Here is an 18763-nt window from a genome sequence, read left to right on the forward strand (position 1 = left end):
ACCTGTTACCTAGGTTACATAGCATGAGTGGTACGCCTCCCACTTTGCCTCTCATTGGCTCAGGGGATACACACCCATCAAAAGGTGTTCCCTAATGAACCCTATTTAAAGCTCCTTGGACTAGCTCACCATTATGCTGTCACTCCACCACAAGGACTGACATGCCGCCGTTTTGTCTTTATTTTCTTTGATTTTAAGTTCTTTGTCCTGACCTAGGGGCTAGTCCCCTTCAGCTACTCACTCGAGTTGCATTATCAGTCTATTTAGCAACTTCAGATAGTTTCTTATCATTTAGGTAGCTGCAAATCTATCTTGAGGACTTTAAGGGCTTAGGTTATTGATAGCATCTGACGGCTTATATATCTCTTTTTGATCTCATCTTGTACTTTGAGGATAATTTTGTCCTCTTAATGACCATTACCGTGACCATCATTGCCACGTCATAGGTCATTCTTTTCTGATTTTTGTAAATTGCGGCGCACTGGAATTCTTCGCTGCATTGCATTTACATTTAGAGACAGATCATTTTGGCGACCACTGGTCCATGATTATCAGTCCTGGACTATGTGTGGCTTCCACACTTTATAAAAATTTAGCCACAATCCAACCTTTTGGTTGGAACCAGCGCATTGTAACCCCTGAGGAACCCACCAGTTGGGAGAAACGCGTTGGGTAACGCGCATTTTTGCTTTAAGAGCAAACTCCTTATGTGCAAGTCCTTCCCACTATACGACGCACATTAGGATACCAGATTTAGAGTGATTCTACTTTATTTGATCACTTTTCTGGATCTATGATCAATGTTGTACATCAATTGAGCTTCATCACATGACTCGATTTCCCATTGTTCATATTTCAGAAGTGGCGGTTGCTGTCGTTTTTTAAGGTTGAGTCCTATTATACGACTCCAACCTGTTTGGTCACTAGTCACTAGTGGCCTTCTTAATCCTAATCTTCCCCTTATTTGTTTGTATTTGTTTTGTTCTTCTTTTAAAGGAATTTAATAAAAGGTATTTTTTAATTTTATTAGTTTGGAAGGTCCTAGCAGTAAATTTCCCAAAGTTCTGACTGGGATTAGCTGCCCTTGTAAATTTGCACTCTGAGCTTGATGATATGGATGTCTAGTCTGTAGTGTGTCTGTCTCACTTTCCCTGAGGACAGTCTGGACACCTATATTCCCCGTCTGTATCACATGCAGACCCCCCCTCTCCTTCCCCTTCACAGGTGCAGCCTCCAGATGTCTGATGTCTTATGTATTTGTCAGATGGAAGATGGCTGACACTGTTCCCGGTATGTCAGTACAGTATCTCACTCTTTCCCCTTAGTGTGAGGACACTTGCGCTAGCTATAGGTTATCTGTATGCATGTGAGCTCTAAATGATGTTCGTGTCACCTTAGGGTTTTGCTTTTTATGCAGGATTTGTGGTGCATGTCTGTGCAAGTGGCTGGACATGTGTGAACAGTCCTGTTCTGTGTTGCATGCAATCCCTAGTGTGTTAGACACTAAACATGTCGCTGTTCACACCGTGTTGGTTTCCAGACATCAGGTGTGAGAAGTCCTGTTCTGTGAGTTGTTGTCAGCTGCGTCCTGTTCTGCTGTGGATCATTTGCTATCCAGGGATTGGTAGGTCCCTAGGTTCCAGTGCGGGACCGTCCTTATCGGAACGATCACCCTGCTTGCAGGGAGGTTTCACGTGGGGGTTGTCTCCTTAGAGTAGGGATATGTTATGTCTGTCTGTGAGTTTAGTACACAGTTCTACTTTTGCGGTTCAGTGTGCATGACCCGGTGAGGACATAATCTCCGCTGTAGCCAAGACCCCCTCCTTTTCCCAATAAATACACTACTCCTTTTGGATGAAATGGCCACAGCAGCCAATTTATTTTGACAATAATAGTACATAAAATAAAGCACAATATACGAGGGGGAGTCCTTGGAGCCACAAAAATCTGGTGCAACCATAACATGAACAGAAACATGCCCCCCACCGGACAAACAGGTTCCGGGGAAACACAAGCCTCCCAAAGGGTGGCTACTACCATTAAGACTTATGGCCGGAGGGAGTCAACCGCCACCACCTCACCAGCCAAGTCACGTGCACCAGATCACATAAAATTTACCACGGAGGGATTCCCCCCCCCCCCCCCCCCACACACACACACAATTTCCACCGACTCCAAGGACGCCCCACCCGCTAAGCTGCCATGGCAAAACATTTACCCTAATTCCTACCACCTAAACCCTCGGGCGGGTTGGACTCACAAATGTCCCTCAGCTAAAGATGGCGCTGACCCCCTCCCCTCTCTTAAATAACCCCCCGCCTACTCCCAAAGCCACCAATCCCCATTGTCCCCCCTTTTCTTCTGGAATTTTCCCCAACTAACTAACTAGATTAACCCTTCATCTACCAAAATCCTTCCCTGCGGTTATTCCCCCCCTCCCGTGTCATGCCGGGCTTCCATTCTAAGGGGGCCTTGTCCCCTTCATTACAGCCCTATCCTTTTTGTGTGTGTGCTTATGGCCTTTGTGTGAATACTGCCCTGCGTCTGTGCTGAGGCTTTGTGCCCTGGTGGTGCGCGGATGTGACAACTGCATTACTTATGTAGTGCATTCTATTAACTCTATGGCATCAGCCTTTTAGACTCTGCAGGAGCTGAGGCCTAATAGACTAAAATGGCAGACAATGACGCCTTTTTCAGGGTTCGAATTGCAATGGGAACCCATTGGTTCTTTGCGATTGCATTGCAGGGTTCCAATTGGTTATAGAAGCAGCTCTCCCCCTGTCATCTGCTTAAATGCTGCAGTTGCTATTGATTGTGGAATGTAAGTGGTTAAACTACCAGGATCTGAAGTTTTTTTCTGCTACAGGCTGTTAAAGTAGAAGCCTGGCTGTCAGTAGTTAGCCAAGCCACAGCTTAGGGTGCATTCCCACGAACGTATATCGGCTCGGTTTTCACGCCGAGCCGATATACGTTATCCTCGTGTGCAGAGGGGGGAGGATGGAAGAGCCAGGGCCAGAAACTGTGCTCCCGCCCCCTCTCTGCCTCCTCTCCGCCCCTCTGCACTATTTGCAATGGGGAGAGGCGGGACGGGGGCGGGGCTAATTCCCGGACCTTAGCCCCGCCCCCGTCCTGCCTCCTCTCATTGCAAATAGTGCAGAGGGGCGGAGAGGAGGCAGAGAGGGGGTGGGAGCACATTTCCTGACCCTGGCTCTTCCATCCTCCCCCCTCTGCACACGAGGACAACGTATATCGGCTCGGCGTGAAAACCGAGCCGATATACGTTCGTGTGAATGCACCCTCAGGGTGCGGGCAGACGAGCGTAGGCATATTTACGTTCGCACGAGCGCAACGTATAATCGCCCGAACGATCGTTTTTCACCGATCACGACCAGAGCTAGAAAGCGTATTTTCGTTTGTTCCTACTTTGCAAACGGTCTTTTCGGCGATCGAATATGCGTTGGCGCGTATTTCGGTCGCATATGTTCCGTTTTTTTTCGAATTGCCGTTTTTACGCGCCGTAAAATCGCCCATGTGAACGAATACATTCGAAACCATTGCCTCAGATGGTCACGTATATACGTTTGGTCGCAAAAACGCGCCGTTTATGCGCTCGTCTGCCTGCACCCTCAAATAGATGTTTGTGCAGGTTTAAAGACAATTAGGGAGGTCAGTAGAAAGATGCTGTGTGGTATCTAATAAGTTAAAAAAACGTTAGAGGCTATGTACACCTTTGGGGGAGCAATCTTTGTAACTTAAATGCATGTATATTAAACTAGCAAACATTTTTTAAATAGGGTTTAATTAAAAATGTTGCACTATTTGTCCTCTGAAGCTTCTGCATATCAGTCTGTCTCTATAGTTCTGTCAGCCAAGCTGGGCTGATGGCTAAAGGCCCATTTACACCAGCAGATGATCGCTCAAAGCTGTCACTCAAACTGTCATTTGAGCGATTTTTTGAGTGATCATTTTGCATAAAGTATTAAGTAGCTACTCAGCTACTTAAATACCAATTAAATTAAGCCTTTGCTGAACTCAGTTAATAGCCCGAGGGCTCTTATCTGCATTCAGATCCTTTGTTCTCCACGAGGAAACAATTCTATCAGCACTCCCCGTGGAGAACTTCTTTTAAGGCCCAATTACACCAGCTGATTATCGCTTAAAAAAAAAACAAAAAACCCCCCACTAATCGACAATCGTTTTAGCGATAATCAGTGCGTGTAAATGTGCGCCCATCGTCTGCTTTTCGGCTGATCGTTAAATTCAGTCCAACATAAAATTCGTTGCTCACTTTTATCAGTAGTTCTCCACGGGGAGTGCTGATAACATTGTTTCCCCATGGAGAACAAAGGATCTAAGCCCAGATAATAGCCTCAGGCTATTAGCTGCATTCAGGGAAGGCTTCATTTGCACACTTAATTGGTATTTAAAGTAGCTGAGTAGCTACTTAAATACCAATTAATTTTTATGCAAAATGATCGCTTAAACTGTCCTTTGAGCGATCGGCCTGTGTAAACCAGCCTTTACACAGAACAATTATTGTGCAGTTAATTGCTGGATTGTACAATACTGAACAATAATCATTCAGTCTAAACACGGCCAGCAACTGAACTGCCAACAATAATTCATTCGCTTATCATTCATCATTTATTTTATGCAGCATCAAAACCAAACAGCTGTTGGCCTGTGTAAACAGGGAGTCTTTTATCCATGAATGACTGCCTGTTTACTCTGAATGCAGGTGGGCAGCCAGAAAATCTCCGGTGTGTTCCGCCTCCATTCAGTGAGCGAGTATCGTTCCTGTGTAATAGCCCATGAGCGATAATCTTTGGGGACAGCTGTCAGGCGCTTATTTGCTTCAGGGTGGGTCTACATGGGAGAACTATGGTTTGAACAGTTGCTCGAAATAGTTAGCTTACGAATGGCTGTCTGTGTGCGTGTACACCGAGCGATTGTCGCGCATGTTAGTGGTTGCTGATGCGCGCACTTGTATGTAAAGTTATTGGCAAGTTGTTGAGAAAGAAACAATTGCTGTTTATACTAGATGATCATTAATTTACCAGCGACTATGTTTAGGTGAGCTAAAGCAAAACCACTACTGAACAAATCATTGTCCATCACCCTGTTGGTGACCATGTTTACACGGAACTGTCGCTAACATTCGCTCGATTGAGTGATTATTCTTATAAAAGATGTTCAGTGTAAAGCCACCCTTAGGGCACGTTCACAGGGGCGTATGCATAGAATGCGGCATAAACAATGCAGCGTTGGAATAGCATAATCAGTTCATCCCCACAAATCTGTGAAATTTTGATGAGAACTTTAGGGAATTAAAAATCAGCTGAAGGCCTCATTCAAACGATCGTATGCATTTTCACGCTGGTCGCATCGCGGACGAAAATTGCATCAATGAAGATAAGCCGCAATCAAGTCCCGAGCTTAATTAGCGTTTTCTCATCTATTCACACATTCATATTCATCTATATGCAGCAGCGCGGAATTCCTTCGATTTGGCAGGAATCCTCAGAATTACTTCTAATAGCTTAACCCCTTCCCGCCCCATGACGTAAGGGTACATCATGGCAGCGGGGTACTTCCCACAAAATGACGTACCCTTACGTCATAGGGATAGCGCGAGATCATAGCAGATTGCGCGCTATCCCGCAGTGGGAGCCGGCCGTCACTAGTAGTCGGCCTCCTGCTGCGACAGCGGGGGGCATTGGAGATGCACCCCCCACTGTTAACACCTTCCCTGCCGTGATCTAAGTAGATCGCGGCAGGCAAAGGTTTCACAGAGGGAGCGCTCTCCCTCTGACTTCAGCCAGCTCTCGCGATGTTATCGCAGGGAGCCTGGCTGGTTGCTATCGCAACAGGATGCCAGTTACCGGCGTCTTGCAATGCCATTGCCTAAGATCGCTATAATAAGCCATAAGGCAAGGCAGGAGAGAAGTCCTGCCATGCCTTATCATGCGATCCTCAGTGCTGCAGTGCAAGTCCCCCAGAGGGGCACAGATGGTGTAAAAAAAAAAAAAATCTAAATAATGTGCAAAAAATAAAAGTGTAGGAAAAGTTTTTTATACCTTTTTTATGCTTTTTCTCATATTAGCATAAAAAAAATCCCACATATTTGGTATTGCCGTGTCTGTAAAGACCCGTACAATAAATCAAAACATACTTTTTATCCTGCACGGCAAAAAACTGAAGCAAAATGCTAATTTTTAGCATTTTGCCTCCCAAAAAAAACGCAATAAAAGTGATAAAAAAAGTGTGTACCCTAAAATGGTACCAATAAAAACTACAGCTCATCTCGCAAAAAACAACCCCTCGCAGAGACATAGCTCCGTCCATAGAAAAATAAAAAAAGTTATTGGACTTTGAATGCAATAATGTTAGAAAAAAAATAATTTCCAAAAAAAGGGTTTTTATTGTGGAAAAGTGGGAAAACCTTAAAAAAAATATAAGAATTTTGGTATCGTTGTAACTACCGACCCGCAGGAAAAAGTGTAGTCTCATTTATGCTGCATAATTAATACTTAAAAAAAATCCATGGCAGAAATGATGCGTTTTCTATCCCTACGATCATAAAAAAAAAAAAAAACAAATATATAAAAGTTTTACAATATAGTCTATGTACCCAAAAATGGTACCAATAAAAACTACAGTTCGCCATAGAAGAAACAAGCCCTTATACGGCCGCGTCGATGGAAAAAATAAAAAAGTTATGGCTTTTGAAAAATGGAGATAAAAAAATACCAAAAATTGTTTGGTCCACAACGACAAAATAGGCCACGTCCTTAAGGGGTTAAATAGCAGCAGCTGTCTTTTCCGAGCCTCAGGGAAAATCCCTCCCCGTTCGTTTTTTGTTAGCTTCCATAGGAGTCTATAGGAGCTTCCTTCATTTTTCGACAAAAGACCTGTCTTTTCACTCAGCGAGAAAAACCGACAACCAGAAATAGTCGCCGATTTCTCGTTTTGACTGCGCTATTTTTTTCACGTGACCGAAAATCGCACATGTGAATAGATTCATTGGAATCCAATGCTTCACGTGGTCGCGTTTTTGGCACACAGCTCCAATAGCTGCATAAATACGCTTGCGTGAATGAAGCCTTAGTGTGTTGGAAATGATGACCTGTCGATATTGGCGGGAAGATTCAAACCGCTAACATTTGCTTCTGACATCGTGTGCCAATAGATTAAGATAGGAGGCATTAGTTTTGGAGCAACCCCCCCCCCCCCCCCCCGTATATATTGTGCAGGGATTTAAGGGGGAGAAACAAGGAATCAAAGAAAACCTCCCTTTTATTTACTGTTACTCTGTATTTCAAGACCATACCTGTCTCTTTCCAGATAAAGCACAATGGCACTTCACCGGACAAGGGGACTGGTGTGCAGAAAGAAGTAGCATTTCACACAAGTAATAAGGGAATATCTATCTTATCTCATGGATTTGCTTGAGACTATGATTTTTTTACGAACCAGCACAGTGGACAGAACTTCATTTTTTTCTTCTGCCTTTAAGTAAGGTGAGACACTATTTTTCAGTAGAAACATATTATAGCCTTTTCACGCTAAAACACTGATATTTGTTTTATGCATTTTATACTTATTTACTATTAAAATAGTTTGACCTATAGGGCTATAATTAAAACTTACAGGTTTATTCATGGACTGCGTAACTTCAGCGTAGAATTTGAAGAAGAAACCGCAGGTCAAAGATCTCTTGTATTCTACCTTTCCTTCAGAAGCAGAAGGTGGAATAGTTATCTCTTTTAATATTTGACTGTTGGCTTCAGAAAGCATTGCATCATTCCAGTTCCTGCCAATTACAATACAGATCATTAGAACTCATATTATAAAGTGTACATTATACTATTTTATAGAGGGATAGCTAACACTAGAGAGGATTCTGAAAGATCTAGACAAGCTTGAATAGTAGGGGGCAACTAACCGAATGGTATTTAACAGGGAGAGATACAAAGTCCTACATCTGGCAAGAAAAATGATAAAAGCACATACAGAATGGGAGGAATTGGGCTAAGCAGCAGCACATGTGAAAAAGACTTGGGTACACTAATAGATCACAGACTGAACATGAGTCAATAGCGTGATGAAGCAGCCAAAAAGCAAACAAAATTCTGGAATGTGTTAAGAAAAGCATAGAGTCAAGATTATGTGAGGTAATTATCCCCCCTTCTTGATCAATGAATGGAACAAGTTGCCACAGGAGGTGGTGAGTTCTCCTTCAATGGAAGTCTTCAAACAGAGGCTGGATAGACATCTGTCTGGGATGATTTTGTGAATCCGATGTCCCTGGCGATCCCTTCCAACTCTATGATTCTATAATTCTATGCATGGCTTGGGTGCCGAAGTGAATGGCTTCCTGACTGCAGAACTCCTGAACCATCAGGACTCCAAAGTGATAAAACTATAGCTGAAGAGGCCTCACATGCTGCCTAGATGTCCAGAAAGGTGTGGTGAGAGAAAAGATCAACAGGCAGATTGGATTGGAGAAGCTGATTAATTTTTACTTCTGTCAGTCCCCAGCGCGGGACCAAAATGGTGCAGCCGGAAGCTTGCAGTGAAACTTCCCTGTGTCTGAACCTGCGATGTGTTCGCCTGGGTGTACGAAGTCCGAGGGATTGAGAAGGAACAGTTCTGAGCCATTGATTAGCGAGACCTTTCAGACAAATCCTTTCAAATTTGCTCGTAAACTAAGTAAAACCATGTGAAAGCCAGGCAGGAATCTTTACTACAACATGGTCATCATCATCTTCCCAACCACACGGCAGATGCAGCCTCTTCTCCATTCATGAGTCCAGCAAAGCAAAAACAGAAATTAACTCTCCAGAGGGGCAACTTTATGCAAGGGTGAGTGACCAAACCTCCTCGCTAGCTACATCACCCACCATTGCAGATATTTTTGATGTTTCTGTCAATGAGGCATCAGTTATGGACACCTCTATGAAAGTGATGTATCATCGATAAAACCTTAGTCTTCGTCACTAAGGGGCTGTTTGCTTTTTAACAACCAAATAGTTTTTAACGACCAAATAATTTTTTTAAATTTTTTTTTATCGTTGCATTCCAGGAGCAATAACTTTTTAATTTTTCCATCGACATAGCCATATTTTTATGGCGTTCAATGTGTTAAATATTTTTATTTTAACTAACTTTTACTTATTTAACTTTTTTTATTTTTGTCCCACTAGTGAACTTGATTAATGGCATCTTTTATCATTCTTCTAGTATACTACTATACTTCAGTATAGCAGTGTATTAGAAAACCTACGAGGTCAGGACTCCGTGATCACATCGCGGGGGTCTGATGGGTGTCAGAGGGAGCCCCCTCCCTTTGTCAGCATTTTACATGCTGCGGTCACATTGACCGCGGCATGTAAAGGGTTGAGCACCGGGGATCCAAAGTTTTCAGTCCCCAATGTCAGAGCCGGTGCCTATTGGTCATCTGACAGCTGAGCCCCCACTCCCCTTGGCATGGGAGACTCACGCCGAGCTTCCAATGCAACGCTGTCAAAGACGGTGCTGTAGAACAAAGCCCCTTAACGGCCATTGTCAAAAGATGTATGAGTGGTCATTAAGTGCTTAAACTAACGACTTGTCAAAATAAAGGTTCCCGAAAAACAAAATAAACAGAAGTAGATAACTCACTGCTGAAAGAGCTTTTTCATTGAAGACATAAGCTTCAAAGCCACTTCAAAATTTTGAGAGAAAACTAAAAAAAGAACATAGTCCAATATTATCAAAATAATGAATCTGGGAAATGATTGGCTTCTCGCCTCAAAGTCTAACATCTTAAATTGTGGATTCCTTATTTAATAGGCCAAAATAAAGGAAAACCTACGGACCCTATAAATACAGCAAAAAGCTTCTGGGATTATTATTCGGCCTTGTATAACCTAAAAGATGACCCCTTTAGGTTTCCAAAAGGCAACACTGCAGAGTCAAAAGTTTTCTTAAAATATTAACCTACCTACTCTCTCTGAAACCCAGGGGGAAGTCCTTGACTCACCAATTACGGTAGTGGAAGTCAACAAACATATCAACTAACTACCAGCTGGTAAATTACCAGGCCGAAGGATCTTATGAATGCCTATTATAAGACTTTTTAAGATACCTTTTCCTCATATTTGTGCAAGACCTTCCAGCCAACAGGGCTCCTTTCGTAAAGAAAACCAACAAGCCTTACTAGTCACTTTTCCTTAGCCGGGGAAGGAACCAGATGCCCCCCAGAATTTTTGACCTTCATCATTATGAAATACTGATTATAAAATGTATGCAAAAACATTAGTCTCCATCTTTGATCAAAGTGCAGACAGATGTAGGAAGATCAAGTTGGATTTATGAAATGCTGACAAGCATAGGTTAACACTAGAAGGGTCCTAAATCCCGCACATTTTATCGAATCCGGAAACCCTCTGGCTTAGCTTCATAGGATTTGTAATACACTGCTATACTGAAGTATAGCAGTGTATTAGAAGACTGATAAAATATGGTGATATTCAAGTGCCCTAGTGTCACAAGAAAAAGTTTAAAAAAAAAAATTACAGTGACAGCAGCCGTGAGAATCCAGCGAGTTACGGACAATCATCAGTTGATGACATGTTGGTCATCAATAGAAAAAAAACTTAAGAAAGTTCCAGAATATCCATTTAAGCAAATGAATAATACATTCATGCAAGTAATATCAAATAGATTAAAGGAAATTAGGTCACATACAGTAATGCACCATTTTACCTTATGGAAAAAAAACTCAAATATTTGATTTGATTTTTTTAACTTTTGTTCAGTCACTTTGCATTTTAATTGGCAAAAATAATTGCAGATTGGTTAATTAAAAGCTTTCATAGACTGAATCCTAGTAGGCCTGGTCCTAAGGGTCCTGAGGCCCCTCCTCGGGGGGGGGGGGGGAGTTACTGTCGCAGCTTGTCGGTCATGATGACGTTGTGGTATATTAACCACGATGCAGAAGCAGACTAAAGGTTCTGCTCCTATACAGGTTGCTGGTTGACACATTTTTTGTGAGGGTGTTGCCTGCTACTATCTGTATCTATATAGTTGTATGTTGGTATTTCCCTCAGAGCCCCCCACCTTTTGAGAGTGGTTTTATTAGGTGTTGTTTTCTTCTCAGGTCTACCCATCAGCAGGCAGGGAGGGCTTTATATTCTTACCCGTCCCTTAGCTCATTGCTGTTTATTGCAGTTCAGTTGGTCGTGGTGGTTGGATCTATCTCAAAGTCCTCCTGGAGTTAGCTGTGCATCTTTCAGTTAGGTTGTGGCTTATTTCCCTCACTCTTGGTTATTCGTACTGTAGTTCAGTCTTTACTTCAGCCCCTTGTTAGGGTGAGATAGCAGGTCAAGAGGCATTCAGCAGGTTCGCACTTATCAGAGCGATCAACCTGCTTTTCCCAGTTAGGAGCAAGGTCAGTTTTCCCTCTTCTTTTGTGTTTTTTTTCTTCTTTAAATAGGAGTTTTATTGCAGCATTGCGTTTCCAATTTGTACAGTGTTGACACAGTCTTGCATCTGTCCTGGGCGAGCTGTGCATTGCACCCAGGTCGAAAGTGCTTTTAAGCGCTGCTATTACTGAACATAATTATATTACAAATCTTTATAAGTTTATGTTGGTTTTTCAGTGCATTGAATTCAATTGTAGCTAACCAACATGGTGCTAGGGAGGTTTAGCCAAAGACACCGCAATTGGTGGGGAAATACATACATAGCAGCTGGTCTATCACCATACTGAGGGCACTATGCTCAGAAGTACAACCGGGTGCAAACTATGAGACCAGTGTATTCTTTCAGTGCTGCTAGTAGCAAAAATGTTTTTGCTACTTGAGTGCAGACATGTAGCTATAATATGCTACCTTTTAAAGCTCAGAGCATTATGATGATAAACAACGAATTTAGATTAAAACCACAAAATGCTACTCAAACCTGGATACTATAGTTATACATTCAGCTTAGGATGTATGTTTCAAAGAAGATAGGCATTTCTATTAGTGTTTGGTTCATACCTGCCAATAAGGGCCTTAGAGGTGTTCTTTGCATACATAGTAGTAGAACCGATGCCACCATAGAAAATGGCAATGTCTTTTATCACATCTGTGCCATCATTAAACTGGACTTGCATTCCAGCATTAACAATGGCAGAAGCATTTTCTTCTCTCTGGGCTTGTCTGAATGCTGACACAAACTGATTCTGAGTAAAAGCACAAAGAAAAAAAAGTGAATTTATGGACAATAAAAATCATCATATGCAAGTAAAACTCCACACCAAACTAAAAGATAGGCTAACTTCACACTGGCGAGCACAATGTGGAGCCTTGAATCCCCCCCACATATCACGCTCCCTACTATGTGAATTCCCTGAGGATGAGAGGTGTTTTCATGTTAAAACAGCCTCATATGACTTCGGAGAAAGAAGCAGTCCTCTGCTGTGGCTGTCAGCTGCGGCGGAGGATCGCAGGGTTTCTCCCATAACTTTCAGTGTGAGACCTCACAATGCTACTGCTGGTCCCATTGAAAACAATGGGCGATGCAATGTGAGAGCACGCAGCATGATAGAGCATGTCACAATTTGTGGGGCTATGGAGGAAAACATCGCTCATGTGCATCAACTCATTCAAAAGAATGGGATTCATATTTCTGTGAGATTTGTGCATCTATGTGTGCAACAAAAAAAGTGCTCCACGCATTAGCAAAATGCGTGTGGCCATAGCTCCATGCCCATTGACTTCAAGGGTGCAGCGCTGCTGCCACCGACACCATTGAAAGCAATGGGATGCAGGCAACCTCTGCAGTGATTTTCGAGGAAGGGTTTGAAATATAAGCCCTTCCCTGAAAATCATCCCTAGGTCTACAACATTACTCACCTAGCAGTGCTGTCCGGCATCTTCTCTCTGCAATCCCAGCACTGATTTAAAAATTCTCGCCTCTTGAAAGTGCTAGTCTGATTGGCTGAGTGCTCAGCCCATCACAGGCAGCCCTCAGCCATTCATTGAATGACAGCAGAGCGATGCCAGAGATTGGTCACAGCAATCAGCCAATCTGAGGCAGCGCTCAGTCATTTATTGAATTCAAATGTGCAACCTAAAAATGATGCAATGCCTTGCTGAAGTCCAGATTTGCGTAACAGCATTAATTTGTATAGTCAGACTCAGAACCTAAGCGGTCAGCTCTGCTGCTTCGAACCTGGCATTTTTTTTTAGGATGACATCCCTGTGTATAACTTATCTACTACAACCTTGTACCTATGGCATCCCAGTCTACTCTAACAGAGACTTAACACAAAGGGCATTTTAGTTTAATATCAACTGGAAGGCTGAAGTAGTTGAAGTCCACTACATAGTACTGTACAGTTCCCTTCTCAGGCCCCAACATGTCTGCCCCTCTCCTCAGTCCCCAAGTGTGGCTGTCCATTTCCTTAGTCCCCAATGTGCCTGCTCATCTCCTCAGTCTTCAGCATGGCTGCCCTTTTACTCAGTCCTCAGTATGATTCCCGCTTTCTTTAGTCCCCAACATGGCTGCTGTCTCCTCAGTCCCAGGCAGGGCTTCCCCTTACTTCAGTCTTTCCCCTCACTGTAGTCTTTCCCCTCTCCTCAGTCTCAGGCATGACTGTCCAAATCCTCAAGTCTCCATATGGCTGCCCTTATCATCAGTCCCCAGCCAAATAGTTGCCTAGTTCTGGTTGTGCAGTGCAAGCAAGAAAGAGAGCCCGAACCAGTGCAAACTAGGGGATCTCTCATTAAACAGTTCAGAGCTTATTTGCATTCACTGAAGAAAAATGGTTGTTTCGGGGACACGGCAGCACATCGAGGACAAAGTGACAACTCTCCGCATCGCCGCAAGAAAGAACACATGACCGGCAATGGAGCCTCCTCAGAAACACTGGCGCATCGGCGCCCAGATGCGCCTGTGTGACTGAGCCCTTAGAGCCTAATTATTCCTGTAGTAAGGAATAGGACATGTATGCTGATTATATTTGGATTTGCCTTTTTTCCAGTCACTAAGAGTGGTGCCATTAAAAAACCAACCTGTCCAGAATACGGGATAAGAACAGAGAGTAAGATTTCTCCAGGCTTTAAAGCAGATGGATCAGTGAAAAATGCTTCATTCATTGGTATCGTCCTTGAACCTCCTATATGTAGTAAGAAAAGGGACACAAAAGAAAAAAAAAAACATCATAAACTTGTTTGGGAACCATATCTGACTACAGAGACCTGTCACTTGTTAGTTATTACAGAAACCCCAGCCAGATATAACAAGGATTATATTCGGAGATGCTTGTTATATAGCTGGTAGTAATGGTAAGATTTGTTGGGATGACCTCTACATTAAATTGAAAATTAACTCCAATTTCCAAACCATAAAAGGTACTTAAGGCCCTTTTACACGGAATAATTATTCAGATTCTCACTTGATCATGGGACTAATCCCTTTTTATTCACATCATCTGCCCCCTTATTCCTTTGTTTTACCTCTACTTTTTATCTAATTATCTCTATTATCTTTATGTCGTATTTATATGTATTTTACCACCATTGGAGATGGAAGAGCCAGGAGCAGGAACTGAGCTCCCGCCCCCTCTCTGCCTCCTCTCCGCCCCTCTGCACTATTTGCAATGGGGAGAGGCGGGACGGGGGTGGGGCTAATTCTCCCCACTTAGCGCCACCGCGTCTCGCCTCCTTTCAAATAGTGCAGAGGGGTGGAGAGGAGGCAGAGAGGGCGCGGGAGCTCAGTTCCTGCTCCTGGCTCTTCCACCCTCCCCCCCCCCCTGCAGATGAGGACATCGTATATAGGCTCGGCGTGAAAACTGAGCTGATATACGGTCGTCTGAATCCACCCTTATACATATATATATATTTTCTCTTCTCTTATTTAGTGAGTAAATTTTAACCGGCAATCCCATTAATATTAACCCCCCCCTTTTTTTAAGCGTATATCGGCCGGGGGTTTTCACGGCCAGCTGATATATGCTTCCATCTAAGCAGTTCTACCCTTCCCTCCCTTTCACTGCTCTCTGCCTCTCTCATCCACTCTGGCGTTTGCAATGAGGTGGGGGTGGGGCGGAGCTAAGCTCCACTCTGTTCTGCCCACTCCCATTGCTGGCTATGGACAAAGGAGTGGGGAGAGGGTGGGAGCTTAGCTCCGCCCTGGCCACTCCTATTGCAAACTGGGCGGAGGGGAGTAGAGAGACAGGGAGCCACTGAAGGGAAAGGAAGGGGGGACTGCTCAGATGGAAGTGTATATCAGCTGGCTGTGGAAACACCAAATATACGCTCATGTAAATAAGCCCTTAGAAAGGCAAAAAAAACAATGAAACAACCTTTCTCGTTTTCAACCCACAATGCAGGTCCAGTAGAGCACGGTCCGATGGTCCATTTATTTTTTATATCAGTTAGTTAACCACTAGGGATGAGCGAGTATACTCGCTAAGGCACTACTCGCTCGAGTAATGTGCCTTAGCCGAGTATCTCCCTGCTCGTCCCGAAAGAGTCGGGTGCCGCCGCGGGGCGGGGAGCTGCGGGGGAGAGCGAGGAGGAACGGAGGGGAGATCTCTCTCTCCCTCTCTCCCGCCCGCTCTCCCCTGCTCCCCGCCGCGACTCACCTGTCAGCTGCGGCGGCCCCCGAATCTTTAGGGACGAGCAGGGAGATACTCGGCTAAGGCACATTACTCGAGCGAGTAGTGCCTTAGCGAGTATACTCACTCATCCCTATTAACCACCTAATCAACTTCTGAGGTTTTATTTGATCCCATATTATTTTCCCTATTCTTTATATTATCTTAGTGTCCCACCTATTTACATTTGATCTCATCAGTTTTATTAATTTTCATTACTTATTTACACCGGGTTTTTTTAAAACTAATATTCAGTTTATATTGATATATATTTATATACTCTCATCATAGCGCATATTATGTACGCCTCTGTGATGTTTATATGACATTATAACTTTTTACACTTTTTTTTACTGATGTATGCGTCTGATTTTCTTTTTAAATCAACAGTCAGAACCAGACTTACCTTTAGACACCAAGTTCAGCATGGCGCCCCCTGCAGCAAGGACAGGATTTAAGTCGCTTATTGCTGCTCTGCTGATGACATGTCCTCCTATAGACTAAGCATGTACACACAATTTAGTTTTATCAGCTACAACTGTTTTGCAAAATCTTTTTGTTTACTTGCAGCCAGAGAAATAAAATGAATATTCAATTTCAGCTTTTGTGTCTTGTTACAACCTTGCAAAAAATCCAATCCCCTGCTTTCTATCATACAATCTATGTGAAGTGATAAAATTCTGATTCCTGCAGCTTCCAGTAGGGGGAGTTTAATACATATAGATTTATTATTGCGTTCAATGGGAATGAGAACAATTAGAGATGAGTGAGCACGCTCGTTTAAGGCTTCTACTCGATCTTAGGGTGCATTCACATGAACGTATATCGGCTCGGTTTTCACGCCGAGCCGATATACGTCGTCCTCATGTGCGGGGAAGGGGGGGGGGGATGGAAGAGCCAGGAGCAGGAACTGAGCTCCCGCCGCCTCTCTGCCTCCTCTACACCCCTCTGCACTATTTGCAATGAAAGGAGGCGGGATGGGGCCAAGTTCCGAGAATTAGCCCTGCCCCGTCCCGCCTCTCCCCATTGCAAATAGTGCAGAGGGGTGGAGAAGAGGCAGAGGGGGCGGGAGCTCAGTTCCTGCTCCTGGCTCTTCCATCCTCCCCCCCCTGCACACGAGGACGACGTATATCGGCTCGGCGTGAAAACCGAGCCGACAAACGTTTGTGTGAATGCAGCCTTATCGAGTAACTGTACGCGCCCGAGCAGCATGCAGGGGGGGGGGGGGCAGCGAGGGGAGAGAGATCTAAATGCAGCAGGGGACTTAGAGTTCTTATTTTTCTGATAAAGATTACGATACCTATGAAGATGTATCATGAAACTAATCAGTACAGAAGTTTGGATCTAAAATGTAAAGGTTCCATAGTTATTGTCTCAGGTGAAGTCATCTTTGCATTTTCATTACCAAAACTCATAACAATTACGCTAATAACATGGTTACTACACGTACCGCCATACTTCTGATCTGTTCTCCAGCCAATGTCCCTAGCTGTTGTAGTAAAGCTTTAAATATCTTGTTTTTTTCTGGTGGTGACTTAGAGATGTTCTCCTGTAAGATCTGTTTAAGTTGAGACAAGGTAACTGCTCCTCCAATCACCAGTCCTGTAAAGAACATTTCTTTTTAGATGGACTGAAGGGGGTTGTCCCACAAAAAAAAAAAATATTGTTTCTACTTACATAATTCTAAACATTTTTGTATCTACACTTATTTAAAAAAAAATGTTTCCATCCTAAAATATTCCAGGACGAATATTACAATAGCGCCACCCGCTATTTATATCCCCAAGTGTTCCAGGACTAATGTTAGTATAGTGCTATGTCTTGTCTTTATACTGTGCCTATCTTAGTAATTGTTGATCAGTCTTGTTTCCCTCTCTGCTCCAATGGGTGTGCGGAGGGATTCCCGTTGTGGTGAGTGGCTTCTTTTGAGGTGGTGGCATCTTCTCTGATGTCGAAAGAAATGGTGAGCCTTACTGCAGAGAAGCAAGACTGAGTAGGTGTGAACACCTTAGAACATTTACTGAGGTGGACGGGACACAGAAAGGCTCTTGAATAGAAACAGCAGGTGGCGCTATTTAATAGAATGCTTGCAGAAATGCAATATACTGCAATTCTGAAGTATTGCAGTATATTGTATAAACAATCAAACAATCACTACTTCAGATCTCTTCTGGGAACTAAAATTGGAAATTAGATTTAATTATTGCAAAATATTAAAAAATATTAAAAAGTTTAATCCATCCTTTTCCCATTTTTAGTAAACAAAAAAAAAACATATTTGGCATTGCCAAGTCCGTAAAAATCCAATCTATTAAACCATGCATTAATTATTCCACACAGTGAACGCCGTCAGAAAAAAAGTACACAACTAGAGATGAGCGAACCTACTCGTTTCGAGTAATTACTCGATCGAGCACCGCAATTTTCGAGTACTTCAGTACTCGGGTGAAAAGATTCGGGGGCGGGGGGAGGCATGGCGGCACTGGGGGTAGCAGCGGGGAACAGGGGGAGTCCTCTCTCTCCCTCTCCCCCCCCACTCCCCGCTGCAACCCCCCACTCACCCACGGCGCCCCCCCCGAATCTTTTCGCCTGAGTACGAAAGTACTCGAAAATCGCGGTACTCGGGCGAAAAAGGGGCGTGGCCGAGTAGGCTCGCTCATCTCTATACACAATGCCAGAATTGTGTTTCTTTTATCAACTGTTCATAAAAAAAATCTCATAAAAAGCAATCAAAAAGTCATACACACCCCAAAATGCTACCAATTGAAACTACAGATATCCTCAAAAAAGGAGCCTTCACACCACCCAATCGAAGTAAAAATAAAATAGTTATGGGGCTCAAGATAGCAACAGAAATTAATTTTGTAACAGGCATTTTATTTTTTTAAGCAGTACTGCAGAAAAAAAATGTTATGAATCACTGTAATAGTACTGACCCACAAAATAAGCTTAACGTTATTTTTACTCAACGTGAATGCCCTCAAACCCCCTCAAAACGGCGCAATTGCATTTTTTTCGATTCTGCCTTACTTAGAGTTTTAAAAGTCTTCCAATACATTATATGGTACATTAAATGGTCCCACTGAAAATACAACTCATCCGTCAAAATAAGGCCTTATGTGGCTATATCAA

At 43.3% G+C, this 18763-nt stretch overlaps 1 protein-coding gene across 1 annotated transcript in view; it reads right to left on the bottom strand.

Moving 5' to 3' along the window:
* LOC136576285 (aldehyde oxidase 1-like) overlaps nt 1-18763 on the bottom strand; it is a 149970-nt gene that overhangs the window by 87752 nt on the left and 43455 nt on the right. The window contains exons 11-15 of the mRNA XM_066575462.1: nt 17082-17233; nt 16038-16131; nt 14046-14149; nt 12027-12211; nt 7651-7813 (exon numbers count right to left, since the gene is read on the bottom strand). Coding sequence (XP_066431559.1) covers nt 7651-7813; nt 12027-12211; nt 14046-14149; nt 16038-16131; nt 17082-17233 — 698 coding nt within the window. The remainder of the gene's footprint in view (nt 1-7650; nt 7814-12026; nt 12212-14045; nt 14150-16037; nt 16132-17081; nt 17234-18763) is intronic.

The sequence above is a fragment of the Eleutherodactylus coqui genome, chromosome 8 (assembly GCF_035609145.1).
Source record: "Eleutherodactylus coqui strain aEleCoq1 chromosome 8, aEleCoq1.hap1, whole genome shotgun sequence".
NCBI classification, from domain to species: domain Eukaryota; kingdom Metazoa; phylum Chordata; class Amphibia; order Anura; family Eleutherodactylidae; genus Eleutherodactylus; species Eleutherodactylus coqui.